Source organism: Colletotrichum siamense (genome assembly GCF_013390195.1).
Source record: "Colletotrichum siamense strain Cg363 chromosome Unknown KSG_Cg363_contig20, whole genome shotgun sequence".
Taxonomy (NCBI): Eukaryota; Fungi; Ascomycota; class Sordariomycetes; order Glomerellales; family Glomerellaceae; genus Colletotrichum; species Colletotrichum siamense.
Window position 1 is genome coordinate 78,333 of NW_023501033.1, and position 20,180 is coordinate 98,512.

General features: G+C 54.5%; 5 protein-coding genes across 5 annotated transcripts; 2 read left to right on the top strand and 3 right to left on the bottom strand.

The window, feature by feature from the left end:
* Window positions 1–3,074: 3,074 nt before the first annotated feature.
* Window positions 3,075–4,424, bottom strand: CGCS363_v015144 (Zinc finger and BTB domain-containing protein 17; the record flags this gene model as incomplete). The annotated part of the gene is made up of 1 exon (XM_036646993.1): window positions 3,075–4,424. The coding sequence occupies one exon, from the start codon at window positions 4,422–4,424 to the stop codon at window positions 3,075–3,077; it is 1,350 nt and encodes a 449-aa protein (XP_036487767.1).
* Window positions 4,425–6,593: 2,169 nt separating this feature from the next.
* CGCS363_v015145 (Dynein heavy chain-like protein) lies at window positions 6,594–8,021 on the bottom strand (the record flags this gene model as incomplete). Its single annotated transcript, XM_036646994.1, has 2 exons — window positions 6,594–7,652; window positions 7,701–8,021. The coding sequence occupies 2 exons, from the start codon at window positions 8,019–8,021 to the stop codon at window positions 6,594–6,596; spliced, it is 1,380 nt and encodes a 459-aa protein (XP_036487802.1).
* Window positions 8,022–9,868: 1,847 nt separating this feature from the next.
* On the bottom strand, window positions 9,869–11,002 carry CGCS363_v015146 (uncharacterized protein; the record flags this gene model as incomplete). Its single annotated transcript, XM_036646995.1, has 2 exons — window positions 9,869–10,308; window positions 10,414–11,002. 2 exons carry the CDS (start codon window positions 11,000–11,002, stop codon window positions 9,869–9,871), a joined length of 1,029 nt encoding a protein of 342 aa, XP_036487768.1.
* A 1,128-nt stretch (window positions 11,003–12,130) lies between these two features.
* CGCS363_v015147 (Sterol 3-beta-glucosyltransferase) lies at window positions 12,131–13,705 on the top strand (the record flags this gene model as incomplete). The annotated part of the gene is made up of 1 exon (XM_036646996.1): window positions 12,131–13,705. One exon carries the CDS (start codon window positions 12,131–12,133, stop codon window positions 13,703–13,705), a length of 1,575 nt encoding a protein of 524 aa, XP_036487765.1.
* A 3,424-nt stretch (window positions 13,706–17,129) lies between these two features.
* CGCS363_v015148 (uncharacterized protein) lies at window positions 17,130–17,468 on the top strand (the record flags this gene model as incomplete). Its single annotated transcript, XM_036646997.1, has 1 exon — window positions 17,130–17,468. One exon carries the CDS (start codon window positions 17,130–17,132, stop codon window positions 17,466–17,468), a length of 339 nt encoding a protein of 112 aa, XP_036487801.1.
* Window positions 17,469–20,180: the final 2,712 nt, after the last annotated feature.

Sequence of the window (20,180 nt, forward strand, 5' to 3'; positions counted from 1 at the left end):
CCGTCGGTGGGCCTCGCTGTATCTCGATTGGATTGTCTCGGGTTGATTCCGTATCTTTTAACGGCCCAGTCGTGGTTAACAATGGAAATCGTTGGTGGTGATGAAGAAGGACCTCTCTCTCCTGCTTGTCCACACCATCCAGTGACCGGTCACGATCCTGCTGTAGATCTTCAAGGCGTCTTTGACGGATCTCGGCCTGATAAGAGCAGAGGATCTCGATAACATCGACAGGCAAGGCTTCTTGGCTGATACACCAGGCCTGGTTAGCGAGATTGACCCAGACACTCTGCTCTGCGCGTTTGCAAGCCACTCTGATGCGTTCTCTCTCCAAGCGAAATCGCAGTCTGTAGCTCTCCAAAGTGGCAAACCAGGCGTCTCGCTCCCGCTCCAGCGAAGCGCGGTCGCCCTTGCCCCGGGATTCCATATCGAAGTGGCTGTAAAGTGTCATGTTGGTGTTCATAGATGGTGACCAGGCGGCTCGGCTTGCGTTCACCCGGGAGCTGCTGGTGGGGAATGTATCCAATTGCCTCTGGAGGCTCTCGACCTTCAGTCCGCGGGGGGTATATCTCGCAGAATCGTGACTGACAAGGTAAGCTAGCCGCAGGCGCTAGCCGTTGGGTGCCAGCCGCAAAACCAGCCCAAGGCTGCAGTGCACACAAGCTGCCGTTAGTAGCAGCAGCGGCAGCGGTTCGAGTCGGTAGGATAGAAAGCGAGTGTGTAGCCGTGCCGATCAAGAGGGGGGAAAGAAAATCAAAATTTTGAAAGATGAGGGGGCGGTGTCAAGATAGGAGACCAAGGGGTTTCAATGTTATGAGGGCGCTCCGAAGCGTGTTCTGAACGTGTTATGAACAAAACTCGGACAGCCGTCTCGCTCCGCTCCGAGGGAGTGAGACGACTGTTGATGATTATACGTCTTATTTATTCACACTACTCGTGGGCAATAAGCCTACTGTATGGCTCGACTACCTAACGCGCTGTTAAGACAGTCTACAGATAACTCGGTGTAGTGAGCGGCAAGGGAGGGACACAGGGCGGCTGCGAGTGAACTGATGTGTCTTCGCAGTTAGGATTCAAATTCCCCAGCTTCATTCAAGAGCTCCTAACAGCGGTCAACAAGCATTTGCCTGGAATCTGGGAAGAAGAGAGGAGGGGGGGGGGGGGGGGGGGGGGGGGGGGGGGGCATCTTTCCCGGCTTCGCCGAAAGCCGATACCACGGCGTTGAATACCACCGCTGTGCAGACGCTTCCGCTCGCATCGTCTCATCCATCATCTCATACAGTGGCCCCAGCCGTTCGCTAAGGCGTTGAAAACGATTAGATCTACCAAGCAGGCCCGGCCTACATAGTAAGTTTGTTGCTCGATAGACTTACATTGGATTGCATTGCGCCCGGTATCACCGTCCTTTAGGGATCAGCAACTAACTCTCCCGAGAGATGTGGATTTTCGGACGGTCTACGTTCTTCTCAGCACTCATACTGGGCTATCGGTCGTCGTGCGCTGAGCCACCTAGCTCTCGTATTCTCGAGACACTGACAAGTCTCTCACTGAGAGAGGGGCGCTGGCTTTATAGGTGCGATCTCGTGGCTCGGAGTCCTGATCCCACTTCCCTATTCTTTCTTTTTTTTTTAAAAAAAAAAAAAAAAAGAATTGAAAAAAAAGAAAAAAAAGAAAAAACCGTCCTTGCAGCTTGGCGTACACTGCGTACGGATACGTTCAGCGAACAGTCCCTGCAGCCGCAAGGGGGAGGGGGTTGGATGGCTACTGTGTGTATAAGGTAAAATCTTGGCAGACTTCCATCCGTGCCGGGTAATCTCGCTAGGTACCTAGAGTAGAGACGTCCAGTGGCTCCCGCTGGACGTCGGCCCATCGGGAAGTGGGGCCTGTCAGTTGATTGGCTACCTTGTACTACCTGTACCTACAAACCTTACCTACTGGACCTGTCCGCAGAATCCTGAGCCATTTTTAGCATGTAATTAGGGGAATAGTGGTCTGGAGTACTCCGTACGGAGTATATCGTATTGTCCGTGCTGCGCGCAATGGGGCGTGCAGGATGAGGTGGCCAGATGAAACTGTCTTCCCTCAAAGCTGGTGCTAACCCAATTAGGTTGATGCCACGCCCCGATCAGCAAAGCAACGCAGCAGAAGACAGACGAACGGTATAAAACTAGGCTTTTGGCATTTTCGTTTACATCTACATTCACATTTACATTCATATCCAGGAGGTAACCGCACGCCTACATCCTTTCCAGATTATCCCACAGGATGGAGCTGGCAGGGGCAGTAAAACATATAGAACCCGTCGGGAAAACGCATCGGCGATCTAACAGTAATCAAGAGCGCGCACGAGCCAATCGTACCGAGGTCCCGAGACCTTTTCGCGGGTCTTCCAATCCGTTCGCGTATCCATGCCTGTTCGTTCAGGGATGCTTGTCGTGCTTGATCAGACCTGTGGGCGCCGCCCCAGTGGCACCCAGGGTGGGGCGTATGGAGCCGCTAAGATGAAACTCTAAACCAACGACATGGGGGGGCCGACTGCGCCCATCAATCGTCAAAGTATCGCCCTATATCAATTCTCGGCCGTTGAGGGAGACATTCTGCACGCAATTCGCGCCATTGCCCGAATCGGTCCGGCTCACGTCGTGACCCTGCTAGCGCGATTCCATTGTCCCGCCGGAGCGAAGCTTTAGGACAGCGCCGAGCTGTAGCACCGAGCAGTAAAATCCGGGGTGGGAGGAAGGGGTTGAAATGATGTGTGGGGATTGGCGCGCACAAGGTGTATGCTTTGCCCGGTCCGGCAGTTTCGGCAAGTTTCCACATTCGTGTTCGGAATTCTCGTCGTGTGAGTGAACGAAGAAAAGAAGTACGGGGGGGGGGGGTCTCGAAGAACCCGTATAGAGCTAAGTTCCGACGGTCCGGTGTACCCCTTCTCGGAATTGGGACAAGCTGTTCGCCTATCCGTGTAGGCAGCGGCGTATAGCGCATAGATGACGTCCCGCGGCAGGCTGCTGCTACCGGCTCTTTGCTGGCGGAAAGTCAGGTTTGCGATTCCGAATCTACCTTGCGTAGGGGCCTTTTCATGGGCCTCGACGACTACCCGTTGCGTGCTGGATCGTCTCGACGGCGTCGTCCGCAGGCCAAGGCCAACCTCGGCTGTCGGCCGTGTTCGTACCGCCCAGGCTTGGTTGCTTGAATAGCTCGAATGGCTCAATTGGCCCGGGTGGCTCGAGTGGCGCGAATGGCTCGAACGGCTCGAATGGCCCGGAGCTCACCACGTACAGCCCCAAGCTTGAGCCGGCGTAAAAATCCAACACAGGCTGACTTCCTGGCTCTGGTCCCGTCACAGAGCCCGTTTCCGGCTCATAGACGCCTCTTCCCGTGGTGGTGGAGATGGGGCTTGTGGTGGCAAACCACCTGTACGCGCTTATCTCGTGGATGACGTGCGCGGGATCCGGTACTAATCCCGCGCGCCATGTTGTTAACGTCGCCGAGCGCCCGTTCTCGGCCTCGGCGCGCTCTCGTAGAGTCTCCAGACCACTTGCGGCCGTTGGCAGACACGCGGGCTGCTGCGGTGGGGTAAGCTCCTGATGCGCGGCGTAAGAGGGGTTGTTGTTGTGGGTACGGAGGGGCGAAGGTACCGTCGAACAGCCGATGGACGGTTTCGTCTCGCTGCCGCCGGCGTAAGCGATCTTCCCGGGGAGGGGCAGGTGCATGGCGGCTGTGGAAGAATGACGGCTCGAGGAGGGTTCACAATCGATGTTGCGGCTACAACAGCGGGTGCACGGTTTGACCTCGTCGCACTTGACACGGGCAGCAGCGCATTGCCGGCAAGCGTAAGACACACGACGAGGGCCGGGTGAAGGTCCCGCGTGGTGGTTTCGCTTGCTGCCGTGTTTTCGCTTGCTAGCGTGGTTTTGGCCGCCGCCTGCGTGCCTGGCAACGTGGCGCTTCAGCAGATCGGTTCTGGCAAACGCCTTGGAACATATAGGGCATGCACAGCGCTTGCTGGAAGTGTAGGTGCGGATGTGTCGTGCGAGATACGCAGGGCGAGAGTACCGTCGCTGGCAGTGTGGGCACTGGTAGAGGCCGGCTGCCGCGGCGTCGTTCCGGTCGGCCGGAGCTGAGGCCGGAGCTGAGGCCGGGTCAAGGGGGGATGCCGGCTGATCCTGTTGCGTGATCGGGTCGGCGACCGACACATCAGACGGCGCTAAACCGACCGAACCCGGAGCAGGTGCTAGGGGTCTTGTGTTGACAGCCGCACCCGGCGGTGATGACGGCTGCGCGTCCAGTGGGATGTCGTTGTTAGAGAAGTCCATGCAGGCGATCTGCGACCTAAAACGGCGGCCCGTCGTCGGTTCCAGCAGAGAGTCGGGCGTGCAGGGGGGGCGGGCGGCGCGCAGCGCTGGAGGGATCTGACGGCGTGACATGCCGAGATGGTGGCGTCGGGACACGTATGTACGGTGTATCGTACCTTGCGGTCCGTTAGGCTGGGATTGCCGAGTACGGCGCCGGCGGACGACCCTTAGGGGCAGAGGATTCGGCGGTAAGAGACAAATGCGGCATGAGGCGTCCGAAAAGGGAGAGGCGACGATGAGATGACGATGGAAAAGTGGTCTCTACCTGCAGCGTGCTGTCTATCTCCTTAGGAGCCTGGCCTGCCTGGGTAAGGTATAAGTGGGTAGGGATGGTGCGCTGGACCTTGTTGGGTGGGCAGACGTTGCTCAGTCACACTGCGTTCGAGTGGCGGCTGTTGATGAGTTTACTGCTGGTAGAGAGATGGGAGCATGGTTAAGTAAAGAGAGGTTATGAGGGACAAAGCCTCGCATTGACTGACCCTAACAGACCGCATGTGTTCGCGGACAGCAGCAATCGAACCAGTACCAAACTCAACTAAACGACGTGATGCTAAACCCATCCCTACGGTCACAGCGCGATGGGCAGCGAAACACATAGCTGGTATACTGACGACAGGGGGTGGGTGTCTCTCCACCAAGTCCGTCCAGGTGCCCAGGTGCCCAGTCGCGCAAGCGCCCGGGATCGGAGCGACCTGATTGTGCGGATACGCAGCAGTGTCCGCCACAAAAGGGAAGGCCCCTGGGGCTGGGGTTGGCCTGTCACGATTTGGACCCGACCTCCGCCCGTACCGCGCAGGGATGAAGAATCGCAGAGATCAGAGTAGTTATGTACCGCTTGTCGTGGTCGCGACGCAAACAACGTCGCAGGACGACTATCTGCGGGCGTCTTTGGGTCCAGCAACAAGTCTTTTTTTTTTTCCTGTTCCCCCCTCCCAAAAACAAAGCAGGTAGTAAGGTAGCTGGTGGAGTCCTTGAAACAACGGCCATCTCCGAACGGATCAGGGTCCGCTGTGCTTCGCCGGGTCAGGCCCGGCGAATCGGTCGCGGCTGTGACGCCGGCGGGCAGAGCGGGCAGCTAGTGGGGTTAAGCACAGCCAAGACCACCTAACTCCAACTGACGGGTGAGAGCCCAAGGGTCTTGCAGGGTTGCGTTGAGCCTGCCTGTCCACAACGTATCCGCGTCGGGGGGATCATCCATTCTTCCCCTGGTGTGAGCAGAATCTTGAGCCAGAGCCTCTCGACTTTGCGCACGTGAACACTTGTTCGCGTGGTCAACTGTCGACCGTCTCGTCCGCCCGCGGCGCCCTAGCTAGCGATATGGAGGTGGAAGACGTCCATTCACAGTTCCCAACAGAACCCCTATGGATAGGGCGAGACGAACCAGCCGGGGACATTCACATGTCCTTTAACGCTCGGTCCACGAGGTTACTAGATGGCGGGATTAGGACTCATCTGTTGTCGTCTATGAACCAGGCGTAATCATCATGAAAACCGCCCAAGCAAAGTCGTTAGGCGATGGCAGGCTTGAGCCTATAGAAATAAGACTACCTAGCTATCTACTATAGGGCTAACCTCGGTTTAAGTGGTGTAGAATCCCCTTGGAAACAGCATGTATACGAGCGACTTCGCATCAATGACCCCGTTGTGACACACACAACAGGTTCTCACCCCTCGCCTACCGGTCCCCGGACGAAGCATACAGTGTCGACGGCTGATCCTGATGACGAGGAAGCCCAAGGCTTCTGCCTGTCTAATGATTGCCTGCTCGGCGGGCCATGGGGCACGCGCGGCCGGTGCTCGCTGTCGAGCGGACCGTAATGACTTGTCGCAGGAGGGGTCGGGCGGGGAGCAAACACGGCTGCTGCAATTACCTTAGCCATGGTAACCGGATTCCGGAGGGCATTGCCTTGCTCGGAAACTACCTATCCAGTCGTATTGCGGGGGATTGCGAGAGCAGAAGCTTATGTGGGCAGGGCGACTGCATGTCATGTATCAACAGCGGGTTTATTCTTCGAGTAAGAAGTATGACTTAATCTTTAAACAAAATATAAAGCGTAAATATGAGAAGCCGCACGTTCCACGGTGTTGCGTTTCGTGAGCGCGTCTAAAAGTACCCCCACGCGGACGCTACTAAAGAACAGGTATATATCTACAAGCCGATCGCAATAAGCCGATGTGTGGGAGCCAAGCTGCTCAAGTGCCGAGAGCCGCGCTCCCGTCCGGTGCCTTGTTAAGTTGGCCCTATACGGACTCCGCGGCAGTATCATCAGCAGCGGCCTTCTTGGCAGCAGTCTTCTTTAAGGTGGTCTTCTTAGAACCGGTTTTGCTCGCGGAGGTCTTTCTGGAAGATGCCCCGCCGGTAGAAGTCTCGTTAGCTGAAGTCTCGTCGGCAGTAGTCGCGCCGGTCGTGGTCTCGTCGGCGGTGGTCGCGCCGGTAGAGGTCTCGTCGGCGGTGGTCTCATCAGCAGCAGTCGCTCCAGTGGAGGTCTCATCAGCGGTGGTCGCGCCGGTGGAGGTCTCATCAGCGGTGGTCTCATCAGCAGCAGTCGCTCCAGTGGAGGTCTCATCAGCGGTGGTCGCGCCGGTGGAGGTCTCGTCGGCGGTGGTCGCGCCGGTAGAGGTCTCGTCGGTGGAGGTCTCATCAGCGGTGGTCGCGCCGGTGGAGGTCTCATCAGCGGCGGTCGCGCTGGTGGAGGTCTCGTCAGCGGTGGTCTCATCAGCAGTAGTCGCTCCGGTGGAGGTCTCATCAGCGGTGGTCGCGCCGGTGGAGGTCTCGTCAGCGGTGGTCTCATCAGCAGCAGTCGCTCCAGTGGAGGTCTCATCAGCGGTGGTCGCGCCGGTGGAGGTCTCGTCAGCGGTGGTCGCGCTGGTGGACACCTTCTTCGTGGAGCCTTTGGTGGTGGATCGCTTCTGGACTTGAGCCTCGTCTACGGAAGACCCGTCGGCGGTCGTCTCGCCGGTAGATCCCTCGGCGCCTGAACCCTCTTCGCCCGAGAAGCCGTCGGCGGCAGTCCCATCGGCAGCAGTCCCATCGGCGGCAGTCCCATCGGCGGCGGTCCCGTCAACGGCATTCCCGTCGGCGGCAGCCCCGTCGACGGCGGTGTCGTCGGCCGCGGTCTCATCAAGGGCGGTCTCGTCAGCCATCGGCTGCTTCGCAGGAAGACCCCCAGAACGAGAGTCCCCGGCGGCCGTTTGGGATGACGCGGGGCGTCTTGTAAAAGGCCGTCCGGAAAAGGGCCGTCCGCTAGAGGGCCGCCTGGTGGAGGGCCGCCTGGTGGAGGGCCGCCTACCAAAGGGGCGCTTGGCGGCGGTCAGCTGGAGTCGGTCGATAGGTAGGGCTTAACATACCTTGAAACGGCTGAAGAAGGATCCGGACTTCCTGCCCGTGGCTCTCCTCGAGAGTGCGTCGCCTTCCCAAAGTCCGTCTTCGGCTGCGGCTTCAGAGCTCGGGGAGACACTGTCTACCTGATATCGGACACTGGCGTCTTGACCCTCAGGCCCTAGTGCAGCGAGATGCCCGGAAAGAGGTCCGCCAGCAGCTTGAACCTCCGCTGGTGGCATTCCCCCGCCTCGGGTGACGTGCATCCCGTTCGCGGGGGCCCCATGGCTAGACAACACCAATAGAGAGGCGCCAGATAGAAGCACGAGGAGTGGACGCGGTCCGACCATGTTGGCAAAGAAAACTAGAACGAACGTGGGTGAGTGTGGGTAGCGAGTGGCAGGCTTTGAAGGTCAGTTAAAGGAAGGACAAGAGAGAAATATGGCTGTTGTGGTGGCTGGTTGCTGTTTGGGCAGGAGAAGATCTGGCTTTTGGTAGTAGATATATACTGCTTCCCGTCAGCCTCTAGAACATGGAACATGCCACAGTGACCCAGACTACCTCCGCCTCCTCTCCCTTTGATGAGCCTGCTTCGTGGGATATCCGCGGCGGGGGGCAGGGCACACTGGCCAGTCCGATCAAGGCGCCCGGTGACATCGGAATTGACGAAGAACGGCATCAGCGGACGCATGGGTCACGACGACTGGGCTTCCCTTCTTCGCGTGAGCCGTCGCCCGACAAGGCTGCCTCGTAGCAAGCAACCGACTGACGGCCTCACCGGACGTTTGGTCAGGCCAATCTGACGAGCCGGAAGTCACTCGACGGGACGACGGAGAACCCGAATGCCAGGCGGTAATATGTTTAGAGAGCCTTTCTTTCGTGTGCGGGATGCGGTTGACTGTCTTCTAGCTGGTCTCGCAGGTTCTCGAAATAGTAGACCTTGCTGCCGACACGTATATTATACCCACCGCCCTCCACCGGAGCGTAATTAGTCTTCCGGGTCTGCGGAGGCTGGGCAGGGCGTGCCTGGCCGTGACTCGTTAACGAAGACCGGGTATAGCATCAATCTGCACTCGGCCGGGGAGGCCAGTGTCGGCAGATTCAACGACATCCCGTCTAGTGGGCCGCAAGTGGGGCCCTCTGGCCGCTAGGAACTATGTTGGTCTCGCCGTCGGACAACCCGAGGGCCGCAACAGAAGTGGTAGAGAGTGCGGCGGGTCTGTTGTCCAATCCACAGGGCCTCCTCTTCGCTCAAACAGCAGCATAGCCTTTGTCCAGCACTGTAGAGGCGCGTGTAGTCCACGTAGGCCTAGCCTGTGGCATACGTAGAAAAGTCGCTAGTTTATAGCTAGGCAAGGTCGGTGACAGGTCAGTCGAGGAGGACGCCAAAGGCGATAGGTCGTGCATCTAAAAGTAGACGCTAGAGCTTGTTTTCACGAAGCATCGGACCTCCCGACGACTGCTTTGTCCGTCTCTTGGCTGCTGGGTGCGGGTGACTCTGACCGTGTTGTCCCTGCCTCCTCCACAACCACGTCCGAGGGGGCCGGAGGCTGCAAACAACAGAGGTCGTCACGTCCCACTCGGCTCCGCCTAGGATGACTTGCGCAGGCCCCTTTGTGTGATAAGTCTGTCAGTAGACTGCAAGCATGCTGCTGGGCGATATACGCATCTAGGTACTACAAAGCGTTAACATAAGCAGAGAGGACCAATAAGTGCAATACAGCCGCAGCTTGCGTTAGTAGGACGAGAATCCATGGGTCAAATAACATGAAAACAAATTTAAGAAGGTGGGTGGTAGTGTATGTTCCCATGGCCATGGCCCATTCGGAAGTCTAACAGTACTGGGAGCCCTTTTTTTTTTTTTTTTTTTTTTTTTTTTTTTTTTTTAAGTAAGAAGACAGGAAATTAATTAATTCATCAACGTTTTATCGGCGAAAGGCAACGTGTGTAAGTATACTGAATTCCTTAAGGTGCGTTACATTGCAGCCCCCACCGAGACCGCTCGGGCCGTCCCGCGCACATTCAAACCGTGGACTGCAACCTCGTCCATGCTTGTACACTACGCCAGCTAAAACAACAGGAAACTAGACACAAGCCATCCTCGGTACACTCCCCGATTGGATTACTTCCGCCAGCCATCCGAACAGCCCGCCCGGCCGCCATCCGTCCAATGACCGTCAGCCCTACCTTACTACGTCTAGCCCCACACGGTGTGGCCAGGGGTGCCGTCAAACAGCCAGCTGACGAAGCCCGGCTCCTGGTTCGGCGGGACACCGACGATCTGCGGGGGTGGCACCGCGTGGAGACGCGCGCCGTTATCGACTCCGAGGAGCTCTCTGGCCTTAGCGACCAGGGGCGACCTCAGGCGGACGAGATGCATAATCACTAGCTGCCGCAGATCGTATGTCAGGTCCTGCTGGACGTTAACGAGGGCCCCAGGGGTCTTCTCAATGATCCAGCTAATATCCTTCATGTCCTTGTCGTTCTTATTGCGATGGTCTGCGGCTAAAGCGTAGACCTTGGACTTGAAGATCTTTCCAAGTCTCATCACGTGGATGTTCAGCGCCTTCTTGGCCCTCGTCTCCTTTTGGATATCCTTTGAGTTGGCTCTGAGATTTTCGGGTGTCGTGAGCGTGCCTGTGATGTACGTCAATATCGCTCCACCAATCAACGAGCCCATGGCCTGGGGGGGGGGGCAAGGCAAGGCAAGGCAAGGCAAGGACGCAGTAAGGTAAAGCTTACCTGCGATGATCATGTCAACCTCAATATACTTCGGCTTAGACGAGCTCCCTTGGTTGTGGTAGACCCGCAGGTGGGAATCGCTTGGCCATCCGGGGCCGGGGAGAATGAACTTCTTGTCCTTGCTCAGCGCTGTCTTGAGCTTTGACATCGTTGTCTGGACGACGATGTCGATGTCGCCGGTATAACGGCTGGGCTGGCCGTGGATCTTCAAGGCAAGGCCGCCGGCGACGGCCCAGGGGATCTTGTTCCGGTCTAGAAGCTGGCTGAGGGTGTCGAGGCTGTCCATGAGGTGGAAGAAGTTGACGTCGGATTCCGACTCCTTCTGGAGCATTGCCGCCTCCTGTGGACTGAACCAGCCCTTCTTGATGTCTCTGCCGACGAGCGAGCCGGCTGTGGAAAGATGCACGCGCGCCCCGGCGTCGTCCTCGTCCCCGAGGTCGTCCCGTTGGGGAGACGGCCCGGGGGCGAGGTCTCCTGCCGATGACGGCAGGGCGGGGGCGGCGAGGCCCGGAACATGTTGCGTTGAGAGCGGTGCGGCCGAGACCGACGCCGCCAGGAGACAGCTTAGGGTGGCAAGAGACCAGTGCATGACGAAAACGAGCGAGGGAAACGATAGAAAAGGGATTGATGGGGAAGGCGAAGCCTGTAAACGACTAAAGGAGCGTGAAGTTGGATTTCGCGGGGAAGGGACGCCTTCAATGTAGGGACCTGCAGCACAACGTGTCGGGGGTCTTCGAGGTGAGATCGAGGACGTTGCGCAGACCGGAGGGGTTAAGTAGTGAGAGAACAACGCTTGCAACGCACCGTGTTCCGCGGAGGGCTAGGAGTTTCACGGTTCCCCCCCTCAAGCGAATGAGCTTTCTGGTGTTTTCGGCACTTTGACAACAGCAATAACCAGGCCTAGAGACTGGGTCCGGTCGGGGATCTCAGCAAAAGGCTGACGGCGGCGTCTCCGAAGGCTGAGAGCCCACTTCGTCGGTACGGCTGCCCGGACGGCAATATCCGATCGAGAGCCACCACACACGCTTGTGTCTCTCATCCTCTTCGAACGAGGATGCTGTGGGAGGGAGGCATGTTGCGATGCGCATGTTGCGATGCTTTCCTCGTCCTGAGCGCAGCCCCAGTGAGCACTCGAGGAGGGCTCTTCCCCGCAGCGGACTGGCTGCCAGCTCGGCTGAAGGCGACCACGGCCCCCTCCCCTCCCCACCCCCCCCCATGAGAGCCAAGACCCTAGGCCCCGGTGTCAACGGGATTGAACTCGGACGTAAATGTTCGTTCAGCTGCAAGCAGCGGCATACGGAAAGTCCTGCGGTGTCGAGATGTTCTAGACGGCGGGCTGACCGTCTGGTCCAGCGTTAATATCTCCTCCTCACTCTATAGCTAGGCTCCTCCTAGCTCTGGAGACGCCGACATATTTAGGAATATCATTGATCAGTCGAACGCACGCGTGATATCCGGATAACTTTGTAGCCAGCCGTCGTGCGAGAGCTTCACCTCTCTCCTACACCTCTCTCTCCTTCTCTGTTTCACCCTCCCTCCTCCTCTCCTTCTCTCCTCTACTCTCCCTTATCTCTCCTCTACTCTCCCTTATTCTCTCTCTCTATCTCTCTCTCCCTCTCTCCCTCTCTCCCTCTCTCTCTCTCTCTCTATATCTCGCAGTTACTCTGCTCACCATCGTCTTCAATCACCAAGGCGATAACACCCACGTCCTAACATCATGTCTCTCGAGAGGGACGCCGCGAGGCTGTACAGACCGCTGCGCACGCTTTGTGTCTTATTGATATTCGCCCTCTTCGCTGGTAGCTCTCTTGCCGCCGTCGCCGCCGCCAGCCCCGTTCCAGGAGGTGCACCTGTTGAACCAGAGGGCTTGGAAACGGATGCTTGGAACAGCAGTGTTGCGGCTGAGGCGTTGGTCGCCCGGGGTATCCAGCGCCCGTCTACCGCCGCGGACTCTCAGGTCAGAGAGGTCATTGAGATCCTGGCCGGCGCCCCGGGCAGCAAGATCCCCGGCCCGTCCCAGGCTTTGAAGGCCGTTGAGACTCAGCTGCAGAGGGGCCTCCAGGCTCGCGGCAGGAACAAGGGGAAGATCGAGGTCTTCTTCATCATCTATGGCGGGAGCAACGGCGACGTCCCCCTGCTCTCGTCGGTGCTCCAGGGCATGCTCGACAGACCGGCCATCTTCGACGTCAAGCACGCCATCGTCCTCGGCGACAGCTACCGGGACTTCTTCCCCGAAGGTCTCAAGGCCAAGTTCGCCAATGACAACCGAGAGTGGGCCTCGAAGACGAACCCGCCCCGGCGCGACCAGGCGGTCGCCATGTTTATGCAGAAAATGGCGTCCATCCTCCACGGTTGGTCGCCCGACCTCATCGTCGCGAGCCACTTCATCCCCCCCTCCGCTACAACACCGGACCAGCGCCGCCAGATCCAGCAGCTGACGGCGCCCACCCGGGACCGGATCCTCGTCGAGCTCCAGGTCTTTTACCTTCCCGGCATCCGCTCCACCGCCCTCACGAAGAAGGACATCAAGCCCAACCATATCCGCATCTACGCACAGCAGCCCGAGATCTGGGACAGCTCATCCCCCAGCGCCGTCGGGGCGGCCATGGTCGGCAAGCTACCCCGGCTGTCGGCTCGCTCCAGCACGGCCAGACCGGGCCGCCAGGGAGAGGTGTACTCGTGGATCGACAAGCAGGGCAAGCGGCCCATCTTCTACATGGGAATGGGTATGAAGGAACGCCCCTTCGACAAGGATCACGCCTTCCCGGCATTCTTCGAGGTCGCCAAGCAGGAGCTGGCCGCCCTCACCGACTGGAGCTTCATCATCCTGCACAACGTCAAACGGTCCGAGTCCAGCTTCCGGCGCGTCACCCACAACGGACGCGTCTTCCACCTGTTCGTGGGCGAGACGTCGTGGGCCACGCTGTTCCCGGAGATGTCCCTGGTACTGACCCACGGCGGCGTCGGCTCCATGACGGACGCCATCGCCGCGGGCGTCCCCCAAATCATCCTGCCGACGGACTACGCCGCCGACCAGACGTACTTCGCACGTCGGCTCGAGAGGATGGGCGTCGGCATCGGCCTGCCGCAGATCCCCTACGCCGCGCTCTCCAAGACGGACTACGTGTCCGTCAAGGAGATCCGGGACGCCTTCTCCAAGATCAGGACCAACAGGAAGCACTACACGGACGGCATCAGGCCGTTCCGGAAGAACCTGGCTGATACGAATGCCCTCGACAATACATTCGAGCTCGTCGAGAGGATGTGCGCGGGCTTGGTTGCCAGGACCTAGTGCACCAACGCGGGACCCAGTCGGTGGACGGCCATGGAATGCTGGATGGGCCTCATGCTCTGTCCAGTAGCAATATACTAGGTACCTTAGCCAATGAAACATTAGTACAATGATATAGTGTTCGCGTAAAGACCTTGTCGTCCTCTGGACATTAGTGAATGCTATTCCTACCTAACTTGGTTGGCGTTTGGGAGTATATTGAGTTGAAATGGTCTAGCTAGAGGCAGGTTTGCTGTAACTATTATTGGTCTCCCGTCCCCAGGCTTCCCTTCCACTGGGACGGGCCATCTCCTAGGAGTGGGGCTGGGGGCCGGGGGGTTTGTGTGACCAGGGTGGAAAGATTAGAAGATATACGACGAGTGCTTGGTATCAGTCTGGTCTGTTTATTAGTAATACTACTTAAATGCTACTGGAGTACCGGTATACTACCGGTGTTCTACCGTAGTAACCTTTCAAATTTTTTTTTCTTTCATAATAAATAGAAACAAAATAGAATATTTACTGTACTGTGTGATTCTTGAAAAAAAAAAAAAAAAAAAAAAAAAAAAAAAAAAAAAGGAGAAAAAAAAGGAGAAATAGAGAGAGAGAGAGACGAATGGTAGGTTATATCGTCTTTGAATTTCGTACGCCTATATATAAACTGTAATAATCTCCCAGCCGCCAAGCAGTGTCCGCCATCGTCAGACGATGGTTGACACATGCAGTAGCTGTCCCTTAATCCAGGATCGTACCGAGTGCTCATACCACAGTTTAACGAAGGATGGGAGACGTAACTTTCTTATAGCAGGCCGTTAGACCGGCATACAGTGTACAGCTAATCGCGAGGCCCCGAGCAGTGGCCGCAGGCCTGGTGGCTAGAATGCGCGGTTGTCCGGCTTGCCTGCGGGCTGTCTGAAGCCGGTTGATTGCAGGATACTTTCGACGAACAATCTTCTGCCGTGGGGACTGGAACCAGAGGAGACAGGGAACAAAACGCAGCTTGGCCGGTAAAGTAGACTTCACTGCGCCCGCTGCCCCCTCGTTATTATGGTGTCCCTTGCCGACTGCCTCAACTCTGGCTACATCGGCCCCACTCGGTTCAGGTCACAACCAGGGTTGTGATGTAATTTTGGTGCGTCCGTAGACAATGCTATACGGAGGTGCCTTTCAAGATCTTAGGTACGTGTAGATCCCGAGAGATACACTTGTTATCAGAAAGTCCAACAATATAGGGGCTTATAGGGGATCTCACAGGGGACTAACGATAAGATTGATACGGTGTTTTGTACCTCTAAGTACTGATAACGTAAACGGGGTATTTCTGGTACAAAGGTCTTGGCATTTCCGGCAGAAACTTTAAAAAGGCACCTCCGTACCACCGCCTGAATGGCGTTTCATTCACCCGAACTTCGATCGCGCCGAGCTGCGAAGGACCCTAATCTTTCCCTCCTCCTTCCTCCCCCGTTTGTTTCTTTCTCTTTTTTTCTTTTTTAAAGGGGGGGGGGGGGGGGGGGGGGGGGGGGAGTTGGGGGTTGAGGGTTGAGGGTTGGGGGTTGAGGGTTGGGGGTTGTCTACTCTTTTCTCTTTTTCCTTTTTTTTTTTTTTTTTTTTTTTTCTTTTTTCCGGTAGTAGCAGTAGTAGTACAGGAAGTGTCCAAAAGTCTGAGCCCTCCCACGCCCACATACACAGCGCCCTGTTTTTAAACGCGTGCATCCCCACTATTACACTATATAATTATATGAAAAGTACTTTTATATGTAAATAAATACTTAAAAAGGCTAAATTAGTATTCTTTTCTATATTGTATACATAATATATATATATATATTTATCAGTAGTTTTATAGAAATTATAAGAAAAGAATAATATATTTATATACTTAAGTATATTAAAAAAATAGGTATAAAAATCCATATCAAAAAAACTATTTCAATATTTTAGTAACTAGAAATAGTTTTAAGTATTTCTTGCTTTTTAATATTATATAACGTTATATCAGAGGACGTTATTAAAGTTAAAAGGATATAATTTCGTTGAAATTCTAGCGATTTCACATACTAATCTAAGAATTTCTTACTTTCTAAATCCTTTAAGGATTATAACTCTCTAAGTAAAGATGCCATAAGTCTAAGAAAAAATATATTATATATACTTTACTAAGAATAACTATATATAGAAATTATAAGTATAATTACTACCTACGTTCTTTTTATATAACTTTATAAAGTAGGTGAGTTTTGGTGTAAAACGCCGGGTGGGCTCTGACTTTTGGACAAGAACTGTAGTAGTAGTAGTAGGAGTGGTGGTGGTAGTATTTTTCTGGTCTCCCTATTTCCCTTCATTCCCTCGCCTCCCCTCCACGGACGAATCGCCGGTGGTGTCCGGTCCACTTGGGTGACGCATACCGTACACCAATGGCTCTACAACAGCCTCTCGGGAAATGAAGTGTTGCGGCCAGGGGCTATCGCTGTGGTTGTTAGCATTTGATATGTCGCTGCCGCGTGCGTGTTCGGATACCGCCGTCGCTTTCGCCTCCTAACGTCCCCCGCCCCGCGCAAAACCATTCATTTCGTGGGCTTATATTTATTATTGATTGGTCATTCCGGTAGTGGCCCGACGTTCAATGTAATCCCCTGCGTTATACGGCGGCCTTGCCGCTGGCGGTGCAGCCTTGTTCTGCGGCGGCTCGTGTCTATCGAAGGATGGCATACGCTTGGAAACCCCCGGTCTTTCCATTCCAGGATCGATGGGGGCTTATGGTCTCTATACTGAAAACCCCCTAAGCATAAGTACGAGCAGCTGCTGTGCCTATTGTCCCAGTCGAGATAGACCGACTGTCTTGTTTGCTTACCTACGTCTTGCTACATCTTCCGTCGGAGAGCCGGCATGATGATCATTCCTGGCATCGTCACAATCCTATGGGCTGCCACCCTTGTTGGGAGCGTCGCCTCCGTACCCTTACGGCCTAGCCGAGCGGGCTGCTGTGCGTCGACGTCGCGGGGGAATTCGGCATCGACGTCGGGGGGGGATCCGGCATCAGGGCCGGGGCGGAAGTCGGCATCGAGGTTGCTGCCAGGTCGCATCACAGTTGGCTACAGGACTGTTCATCCAGTAAGAGCTCTTTTTTTCCTTTTCTCCCTTTTCTCCCTCTTCTCCCGCCTCCCCTCAACAGGAGGATTAGCGCCAATATAACACCGAAGACTTACGAATCAATTAGGCTCAAGCAAGGTCGTATAACACGGAGCATAAACTTGTTTATGCCCCTAGCCTAGCACGTGGCGGCGCACAAATCGGACACGGCGTTTACCTAACACCTGGGCCTGCGCAGTGGGTCGGGAACCCCGGTGATTGGTACGCACATGCCACAACCCACCACTAGACGAAGTCGGTGCTTAAGCCTGACCGCGATTCTCTATGCAGGTATTGTCACATAACCGCCAGCGGTATGGCTGTTGAGAACGTTGTCAAAGCCTGGATCCCGGAAAAGACCTGGTGGGATATCGAGAAGCAGTATGACTGGGCGTATAAGCAAATCTTCAACAACAAGAAGGTTACCAACGCGGTGTTCAATCGCGCCCTTCGATTGTCCAGGATTGCCAAACCCAGCGATTCCAGTATCAAATTTACAAAGGGGGCCAAGCAGCTGCTCATCCCAACCTTCCTCATCAACGACAGTAACCTAGATTTCAAGGTCGATTGCAGAATGGATTGGAAGCGGCTCCCTGATAACACGGTCGTCGACTACCGAGGCTGGACTAAAAATGTCATCGGGATCCCACAGTGAGAGGAGGAGTGTGGGGATCCGCGCTACTGCCATGGGGCCTTCCCTCGGGCTCTTGGACGCCGTTGCTTTGTCGATCTCTTTAAGTGTTCTATATGTTTAGGCCCAGGATATTCATCAGGTTTCATGGGACGTACGTACCCCATCGAGGGCAAGGAGTTTGGCTTGATCGATTTAATGGAGCTATCGGGATATTGAATCAGGTAAAGGGGAAATGAAGGGAAGAAATAAATATAAGCTAGCCGAGATCGACAATTGCCGTTGCTGGCCACACGGCCCCCCGCCCCGGCTCCGTGACATTACGGCGTACACCACGAATGCTCGGCGCTCATTCCGTCCACAACATGAATGCACTGTGAGTACTTTCTTTTGTTTTGTAGCTTCTTCCCGTGTCTTCTCCTGAGAGAGGTCTTTGGCGTCTCTGCCTCTCTAATGGACTGGACACCTCTGCTTGGCGTCAATGTAACAGGGCTTCCTCGCCCTGTACGCGCCGCCGCAAACCCCGGAGCCGGTCGTCAGTGGGTTGTGGGCAATCGACAGGCGGGCTTCTCTGGGGCTGACACATCGTTCACAGCCCAACGTCAATCTACGGCTGCGTGGCGTCCGTGCCAAGAAGGAGCAGGCTTTCTGCATCATTCTTGTGTCTTCTTCCGTTCCATCCGTTTCTTCCACTTCTTGTTGTTTCTTTCTTCCACTTCTTCCCTTCCTTCTATTCCCTTCGCCCTCTCTACTGCTCACCCACCCAGAATGCCGCCGAGATCGCCGGTTGAAGACACCGACCGAGTTCCCGATGGGGTACCTAGTCTTGGGTGCCGGAGATGGAGACGGTGGTAGGGCTACTATAGGAGCTGAATATGGGTGAGATGGCAACGTGCTGGTTGAGGAAGTCATCGTTGGAGTCAACCTGGACCTCCCTGTTGCTTCTGTAGTCACGACGGGCGGGCCTGTCCTCCTCCGTGGGCAGCACGTGCATCTGAACGGTCTTGGGCATGACATGCGCTGGTAGAGCGTCGTACTGTGCTGTGTTGAGAATTCTGTAGGAACCATCCTCGTTCACAGCGACGACGTCATTGAAACGCTGAGGGTAAGGGGCCGGCTTGGAGACTATAGTAGCGGCGGCGGCAGCAGCAGCAGCAGCATTAAGTAGGCTGATGAATATGGTGATAAAGAACGACCGTCTCATCTTTGATAACATGTAGACAACGGCTGGTCTGTTGATAAGTAGATGACAGAGAGTGATGGGCGTGAGAACGTGTTGGCGAGTGGTGGGCTAAGCGAGAGAAACGAGCGTACAGCGCAGGGCGTAGGGTGGTGAGAAGATGAAGTGTTCCCGAGGAAGGGATGGACGGCTGCAGCCGTTCATACATAAGATGCTCTCGGACGTCATGCTCCTAGTATGATGCACTCCATTAGAGTTTCGCTACCCGGGTTGTGTCGTCCAGCTATCCGGGGCTTTGTGAATTATGTGAACTAGGCTTTTCTACGTAGATCCCACAAGAATTAAGACGGAAAAGAAAATTAATACATTTAACTATACATATATGTATACATACATGTATATATACATGCATGGGTACCCTAACTTTGTAAGAATTCTGAATGTAACTACTCACTGATTCAATATAGGTTTATAAACGTAAAATATAGTCTAAGTTTTATGATCTAACATTTGAGGCTGAGGCTCCAGAGCATTGACTACTACAGTACTACAGTACTACATACTACAACTACATGTAGTATGCAGTATACTACATACTACAAGTTATAATACATTTTACCTATATTATTAAATATAACATAGTATATGAATATTAATAGTTATAGCTAAGTTTTTATTAGTTACAATTATAAAAGATTTGTTTAATTAATTAAGAATAATAAAGATATCTATGTAATTAAATTAAATATATAGTATTACATATATAATATTATTATCAGTTATACCTTATCATTAATACTACTATTATTAGTTATACAATTAATAATTAGTTATTTAATAACTATAGAAATAAAACATGTTATTGAATTACTATTAGTTAATCAACTATAATTAAACTAACACTTCTAGAGCTGTAGTCTATAGTATTATACTACAGTACTACGGATTTAAAAATGGTGCTGTAGTATACTACACTCTTACTACAGCCCCACTGTAGTATACTACAACGAAAAATCCAGTACTACAACTACACTACACTACATGTAGTATGTAGTATACTATGTAGTACTTGTCAATGCTCTGACTAGTTACATCTCTTAGAATGAGGAGTACTTTGTAGAATGTGAAAAGGTATAGGCCTACAGGTTACATCGTGAGGTATAAGCATCGATGTAATTGGACTGTTAAAGGAACTATGATTACTACCAAAAGTGCTTTAATTAGTATTAGGCGTGGGAAACGGTATCCGTTAGTGGGGCCGATATCCCTCCACTGACATTCGTCTCCAAGCCTGCTCCATACGTTAGTCGCGCTATGTTGCTGCCCGGACGTCGAGCTCGCTCGGTCTTCCTCCTAAAAGCCATCGCCTAGGTGGCTCACGGAATGGGCGACGCGACTGCGGCCAGGCGTGGATACCGGCGATGTCGGTGTCTTGTCGTGTCGCGTTGACCTAAAATTAGCTCTCTGCGAGGTCGAGAGGCGAGTGGGGGGTTTTGTTGGACAGTTGAGCAAGCAGAAAATTTCCCAGCGTTGGCCCGTACGCGTTTGAGCATGTG